This window comes from Salvelinus fontinalis, unplaced genomic scaffold, assembly GCF_029448725.1.
Source record: "Salvelinus fontinalis isolate EN_2023a unplaced genomic scaffold, ASM2944872v1 scaffold_1250, whole genome shotgun sequence".
Classification (NCBI taxonomy): domain Eukaryota; kingdom Metazoa; phylum Chordata; class Actinopteri; order Salmoniformes; family Salmonidae; genus Salvelinus; species Salvelinus fontinalis.
Window position 1 is genome coordinate 29,623 of NW_026601459.1, and position 7,759 is coordinate 37,381.

At 41.9% G+C, this 7,759-nt stretch overlaps 1 protein-coding gene across 2 annotated transcripts; it reads right to left on the minus strand.

Moving 5' to 3' along the window:
* Positions 1-499: 499 nt before the first annotated feature.
* On the minus strand, positions 500-5,097 carry LOC129848877 (peptidyl-prolyl cis-trans isomerase C-like). Of its 2 annotated transcripts, XM_055915975.1 has the most exons (6): positions 4,642-5,097; positions 4,475-4,524; positions 3,614-3,727; positions 3,189-3,282; positions 2,692-2,876; positions 500-2,452 (listed from the first exon to the last, which is right to left on the minus strand). In XM_055915975.1, the coding sequence occupies exons 1-6, from the start codon at positions 4,646-4,648 to the stop codon at positions 2,324-2,326; spliced, it is 579 nt and encodes a 192-aa protein (XP_055771950.1). In that variant the 5' UTR covers positions 4,649-5,097; the 3' UTR covers positions 500-2,323. The 2 variants fall into 2 exon arrangements, with proteins under 2 accessions (XP_055771950.1, XP_055771949.1); XM_055915974.1 differs by having other exon boundaries at positions 4,475-5,094.
* Positions 5,098-7,759: the final 2,662 nt, after the last annotated feature.

Consider the following 7,759-nt stretch of genomic DNA (forward strand, 5'->3'; position numbering starts at 1 on the left):
TCTAGGACAGTGATATGTAATTGCCCAGGAGAAAGGCAGGTCAGTGATCCAAAAATGAATGTAGTCCTGCTTCGCAGCATTTCACGAAGGCTCTTTTTTATACTGATCGCACTATACGTTTTTGAGGGTGTTGATATGGTTGTCCTTGTTCGATAGATCCATTGGACGTATTTCAGAGGTGTTCCTATTGGCGGATTCATTGATAAATATACAAGCAGACATTTTTTCCAGTCTCTGAAAGACTACAACTTGTATTGGGCGGTGCTTTATGCTCTGGTCCCCGTTCCTCCCCCAAGGCGAACATTAAAACCTCTTAGATGTAAATTTAGAATTCCGTCTAAATAGACATATCCAAAGGTAACTGCTATTCATGTGTAATTACATGATTCTGACATGCCAAAACTAGGTCTATTTGGAAAGAATACATTATGAGGAAAGAACATTATGAGGAAATGATCAGAAGATAGGAGTTACATAGTTCAGAATACACAAGACCAAGCACACACAAAATAACTTTTATTTTTAATGTCATCTTTCATTGACAAGCTGTAAGTGAGTGGTTGAAAAACGAGTTTTAATGACTCCAACCTAAGTGTATGTAAACTTCCAAGTTCAACTGTATATGATATGCTTGTGGATATCTCTGAAAGGCGAGCTACTGTTTATGAAGATTGATGAATTGCTAGGTTTTTTAAAACATATAATCTATGGATGAAAATTTTAAAAGAATGTTATTCCCATATGACAAAGGGCATTTCCATCTAAAAGGATCCATGAGCACCAACATGTGAACTTCATAGGAGCATGTCAAATTGGGTGTCAAATCAAAGCTAAGAGTCTATATTCTTGAGAAATCATGGCATAACATGATTTCGTCCGTTCCTCGCCCCGACCCGGGCTCGAACCAGGGACTCTCTGCACACATAGACAACTGACACCCACGAAGCATCGTTACCCATCGCGCCACAAAAGCAGCGGCCCTTGCAGAGCAAGGGGAACGACTACTTCACGTCTCCGAGCGAGTGACGTCACCGATTGAAACGCGCACCACCGCTAACTAGACAGCCATTTCACATCGGTTACATACACATATATATATCCCCCAAAAAATCCATCCAAAAATGTTGGACTTTGATTTCTGGTCAAACAGATGGAAAATTGGTCTTGGACAACATCTACCAGAAAAAGTACATCAAAACACAATGTTGAAGAGTGCTGAACATATCTACTCTACTGTGCTATACTGTACTGTACTCTGGTGCATACCAACCAAATGCTCATTACAATAATAGCCAGTGTGTAGAAAAAAACTCTAATATGCAAAACAAGGATATTGCATGTTTCTACCTATGTGTACCTATTCAGGATACATCACCATGATGAGAATGATATTCATATCCTTCGTTATGCATTTCTGTTTAGTACAGATCAGGGATCCATGATGCAATACCATTACCATAATTCCGTTACCAGATGTAAATCCACTTCACCTACTGTAGTTCAATAACCAACATAAAATATTTCAAACTGAAGGTGTCATGTCATAACTGACACCCCATTCTTTCTGCATAAATATTTTAATCTTAATTATTGGAAAACGTGGTTGCATAAGAAACTGATGGAGATTTTACCGTAATTCTATTACCAAACTTTGCATCTGCACAGTTCTTTAAGTAAATGTAAGTGTAAATTGTTCAAAGTACTCATTGTGCATGGAGTTATATGGTTTGTTAAACTTGGAAATCTATGTTTTTGTTTGGCATACATTTTAAAGTGAAACATCCGAGTCAAAGTGTAATTCGGTTACAGTGGAATTGCCCTGATGTAATCACTAGCAATTTTCTATGCAATTGTGCAATAGTTTTTTAAATATTATTAACTTTGCAGCTTGCTACTACATTGTCCAGATTAATCCCCACAATTTAATTTCTCATAAATAATAAAACATACTCACAAAGGGAACCTCGTTAACATATTCAAACACATTTCTCAACATACAGCTGCTGTGATTACATTTGATATGTGAAAATAAGTAAAGTATTGTATACTTTGTGTAGTCTTTCAACATTGTAAAAAACTAAAAGTTATTTCAGCTTAGCATGACAAAGTGCTGAGTGGATAGTGCAAATGACATACTGATAATTTTGGCAGTTAATGAGTGTAGGTTAACAAACTAAATTACAACGGTTTTAAGATATAAATTGTAAATGACATCTTCTCATAATGACTGTATTCATTTTGTTAAAAGTTAGTATACACATCAGAGAGCCTTAAACAACTGCATAATATTTCTCTGAATACAGTAACACGCATAGTGATAACCCTACCAACCCTCCACATCCACAATAAATGGCTCTTTGACTTCTATCTTCCCACTGTTGACAATGACACACTCTGTGTAGGGCAGGTTCCGGTCATTTGTGTCTTGGAGCTCGATGGTGTGAACCACAGACTGAAAAAATAAGATTAGAATATGTATTAGTGTTGAATTGGACAACTATGTATCACCTGTGTGTGTGTGTGTGTGTGTGTCTGTGTGAGTGAATGTGTGAGTGACGGATGATTTTCCAATGTCTGTGGCCACAATACAATTCAAACTCTAACAGCAAATTGTGAGCCTCCAGTAGTGTGCCTCCACTTACCATGCCCTAACAGCAAATTGTGAGCCTCCAGTAGTGTGCCTCCACTTACCATGCCCTCCAGGATCTTCCCAAACACCACGTGCTTCCCGTCCAGCCAAGGAGCCCTGGATGCAGTGATGAAGAACTGAGAGCCATTGGTGTCTGGGCCCGCGTTGGCCATGCTGACCCAACCTGCTCCCATGTGCTTCAGCTTGAAGTTCTCATCAGCAAATTGGTTCCCGTAAATGCTTCTACCTGTGCCAGCAAATGAGTAAACAGCATTTAGGGACTGTGTGGTGACAGATGGAGACACTGGGACTGGAGACTATGAGCCCATGTCAAAAGTAGTGCACTCTACAGGGAATAGGGTTCCCTCTAGGACGGGCCCACTGAGAACTTTAAGGGAGTGTACATAACCACCTTTTCTGCTTTGTTGATGCCCTATGAGAAACACGCTTTACAAATTAAATGAATTATTATTATTGTTACTATTCCCAACATTCAAAATGAGATCAAATGTCTAAAGACAGGTCATACTCTACGTGATCATCCTTAAATCTTTCTTACCTCCATTTCCATCTCCAGCTGTGAAGTCACCTCCTTGGATCATGAAGTCCTTGATCACCCGGTGAAACGTACTTCCTTTGTAGCCATATCCTTTCTGCAAAAACAATGATTTTGGAAATTCAAATGAGTACCGCTTATCCATTTCCCTCCAGGATGCTGGTGATCCATTCGCTAGCAACCGCGTGTTAGAATCAAATACTGTAAATGGCACCATATTCCCAACTTAGTGGACTACTTTTGACAAGAGCCCCTATGGGCCCTGGTAAAGAAGTACACAATTTAGGGAATAGGGTGCCATTTGAGATGAAGCCAGCATGTTCAGTCTACTCTGCCAAAGCAGATATATTGGTATTCAGATGCTTTCCTTTGTGTTGTTTAATCACACGACAATAACAGATTTCACAGACAGCATACAGTAGGCTTACCTCCCCTGTGGCAAGAGCCACAAAGTTATTCACAGTCAGGGGAACAACATCTCCAAACAGGCCAATCACGATCCGGCCAACTTCATGACCTGCCACAGTGATGTCAAAGAACACCTGGGATAGGGAGACAAACACAAAACATACTAGCTTCAATGATGTATTCATATACTGTAGACTGTAGAGTTATACAGTAAAGTTTATAGAGGAGAGTTTTTTGAGAAATGTAAAACAGAAGTGATCATATTTGAGTCCTATGATATATTGGTGAACTGGAGAAAATGTCTCATCTAGTTGCACAAGCTTAAAGTCACTGAGAGTAGAACAATCTGAACCTTTGACGTTTACCTAAATAGGCCCACTTTATATTTACACATTTATGGATTGTAAATACTTATTATACACATTTGAATGGCCGAGATATCCCATAAACATAGGCCTACAAGTTGCATTTATAAACGGATATTTTCCTAAATGGTGCAATGGGGAATGAGTGTAGCATATTATGTGGAATAGCTTGGCTTTTATAGTCCGACTCCTTCCATTCAATGCCTTGCGCCCATTTGGCAGTAGCCAGCCTACTTGTATAAAAAAAGCTATGTTGAGTTTAATCTCCGGTGAACTATTTCTAGCTCCTATGTCGATATGTGTAGGCTACCAAGTCGTTTAACGTAAGAATAGGATAAATACAGTGTGCTGTTATTGCGCTATACCTGTTATGAACATGTATGTTCTCGTGCTATGTATTCAACAATGCAGCTGTTCTTTGAAGGCTTCCATCGAATTCCCCCCGTGAGGCAAGCCTGTGTTTGTGTATTCTCCGACGTCGCATAAAATAACATGATAGCACGATGCTCTACTAACCTTTTCGGTCACTTTAGGTCCAACCCTTCCTCTAATACATCCGACGTTTTCTGAAAACGCAAAAACCAAGAAAACGAAGTAGGAAATCATTTGCGGCTCCATCTTGCAGACACAAAACAAATAATAATCTCAGCGTACCAAAGATGTCAGAAAAAAATGATTTTTACCATCCATCCTTCCTGCATGATAAAACCACACTCCAAATTGGGCCGTGTTTTAGTGGAGAGGTTGGCTTTATAATGGAGCCCAACCTATGCTTCAACTCAGTGAGAAATTAGATAGATGCCCCGAGCGCTCCTCAAATAGCCTCCCATCCGACAATGCATTCTCTATAATTTCGCGTTAAAACATGTTTACCAATCCAACAAAGCCGTAAAGGGTTTTGTGTCCCGATCAGGAACTGCGCCCTCTGGCAATTTTGGAGACATTACAATTGCACGGCGGTTTGAGGTGAGGCTACACATCCAGCATCTACAGCCCTTGAATTGAGACTCGGCTATATACTGTAATGTAACAGCAGGGAGCAGGTCTCGAACCCTCGACCTCCTACCCCGAGGTCCGGCGCGCTATCGACTGTGCTGCAAAAGCATGCTCGAACGGCAGAGTCGATTTCCGCGCTTATAAACCCAGGGTCGTTACACTACTCCCTCCTTTCAAAGAGCGCGTCCTCGCGCTAGCTTGCGACTTTACGTCTTACAGGAACGCGCTCACCGGCCAAGCACACACACTGTCGTGGATGCGAGGTCCGATCCCACTTCTGACACCAATGTAATGAAACAGCAGGGAGCAGGTCTCGAACCCTCGACCTCCTACCCCGAGGTCCGGCGCGCTATCGACTGTGCCACAAAAGCATGCTCGAACGGCATAGTCGATTTCCGTATAAACCCAGGGTCGTTACAATACTCTTGTTGTCGTTGGCTATTGTTTTATTTCCAAGTATACAAACTGATGTGAATAAACTGTGAATAGGTTACAGCATTCAGGACATGGGTAGGCAATTTATTAGACTTAAAAAAAAAAAACTTTATTTAACTAGGCAAATCAGTTATGAACAAATTCTAATTTACAATGACACCCGTACAACGCTGGGCCAATTGTGCGCCGCCCTATGGGACTCCCAAACACCGCCTGATTAAATGCAGCCTGGAATTGATCCAGGTACTGCAGCGACGCCTCTTGCACTGAGATGCAGTGTCTTAGATGACTATGCAACACAATTCCAGTGGGTCAGAAGTTTACATACACTAAGTTGACTGTGCCTGTAAACAGCTTGGAAAATTCCAGAAAATGATGTTATGGCTTTAGAAACTTCTGATAGGCTAATTGACACCATTTGATTCAATTGGAGGTGTACCTGTGGATGTATTTCAAGGCCTACCTTCAAACCCAGTGCCTCTTTGCTTGACGTCATGGGGAAATCAAAAGAAATCAGCCAAGACCTCAGAAAACAATTGTAGACCTCCACAAGTCTGGTTCATCCTTGGGAGCAATTTCCAAACACCTGAAGGTACAACGTTCATCTGTACAAACAATAGTACGCAAGTATAAACACCATGGGACCACACAGCCGTCATACCGCTCAGGAAGGAGACGCCATCTGTCTCCTAGAGATGAACGTACTTTGGTGCAAAACGTGCAAATCAATCACAGAACAACAGCAAAGGACCTGGTGAAGATGCTGGAGGAAACTGGTTCAAAAGTATCTATATCCACAGTAAAACGAGTCCTATATCGACATAACCTGAAAGGCCGCTCAACAAGGAAGGAGCCACTGCTCCAAAACCGCCATAAAAAAGCCAGACTACGGTTTGCAACTGCACATGGGGACAAATATTGTACTTTTTGGAGAAATGTCCTCTGGTCTGATGAAACAAAAATAGAACTGTTTGGCCATAATGACCATCGTTATGTTTGGAGGAACAAGGGGGAGGCTTGCAAGCCGAAGAACACCATCCCAACCGTAACGTACGGGGGTGGCAGCATCACGTTGTGGGGGTGCTTTGCTGCAGGAGGTACTGGTGCACTTCACAAATAGATGGCATCATGAGGCAGGAAAATTATGTAGATATATTGAAACAACATCTCAAGACATCAGTCGGGAAGTTAAAGCTTGGTTGCAAATGGGTCTTCCAAATGGACATTGACCCCAAGCATACTTCCAAAGTTGTGGCAAAATGGCTTAAGGACAACAAAGTCAAGGTATTGGAGTGGCCATCACAAAGCCCTGACCTCAATCCTATAGAAGATTTGTGGGCCGAACTGAAAAAGTGTGTGCGAGCAAGGAGGCCTACAAACCTGACTCAGTTACACCAACTCTGTAAGGAGGAATGGGCCAAAATTCACCCAACTTATTGTGGGAAGCTTGTGGAAGGCTTCCCGAAACGTTTGACCCAAGTTAAGCAATTTAAAGGCAATGTTACCAAATAATAATTTGATCCCTTTGTCTTTAATAGTTTGCAAGCCCTGCCACATCCGACGAGGGTCGGAGCCGGTGTAGTACGATTCGTTCTTAGTCCTGTATTGATACTTTGCCTGTTTGGTGGCTCGTCGGATGGCATAGCGGGATTTCTTATCCGCTTCTGGGTTAGAGTCCCACTCCTTGAAAGTGGCAGCTCTACCCTTTAACTCAATGTAGATGTTGCCTGTAATCCATGGCTTCTGGTTAGGATATGTACATACAGTCACTGTTGGGACGACGTCATCGATGCACTGACGCCAATGACTGATGTGGTGTACTCCTCAATGCCATCAGAAGAATCCCGGAACATATTCCAGTCTGTGCTAGCAAAACAGTCCTGTAGTTTAGCATCTGCTTCATCTGACCATTTTTTTACTGACCGAGTCACTGGCGCTTCCTGTTTAATTTTTTGCTTGTAAGCAGGAATCAGGAGGCTATAATTATGGTCAGATTTGCCAAATGGAGGGCGAGGGAGAGATTTTTACGCGTATCTGTGTGTGGAGTAAAGGTGGTGTAGAGTTTTTTTCCCTCTGGTTGCACATTTAACATGCTGATAGCGATTTGGTAAAACTGATGTAAGTTTCCCTGCATTAAAGTCCCCGGGTACTAGGAGCACCGCCTCTGGATGAGCGTTTTGCTATTTGCTTATGGCGGTATACAGTTAATTGAGTGCGGTCTTAGTGCCAGCATTGGTCTATGGTGGTATGTAGACAGCTACAAAAAGTACAGATGAAAACTCTCTTGGTAGATAGTGTGGTCTACAGCTTATCATGAGATACTATACCTCAGGCGAGCAAAACCTCGAGACTTCCTTAGATATCGTGCAC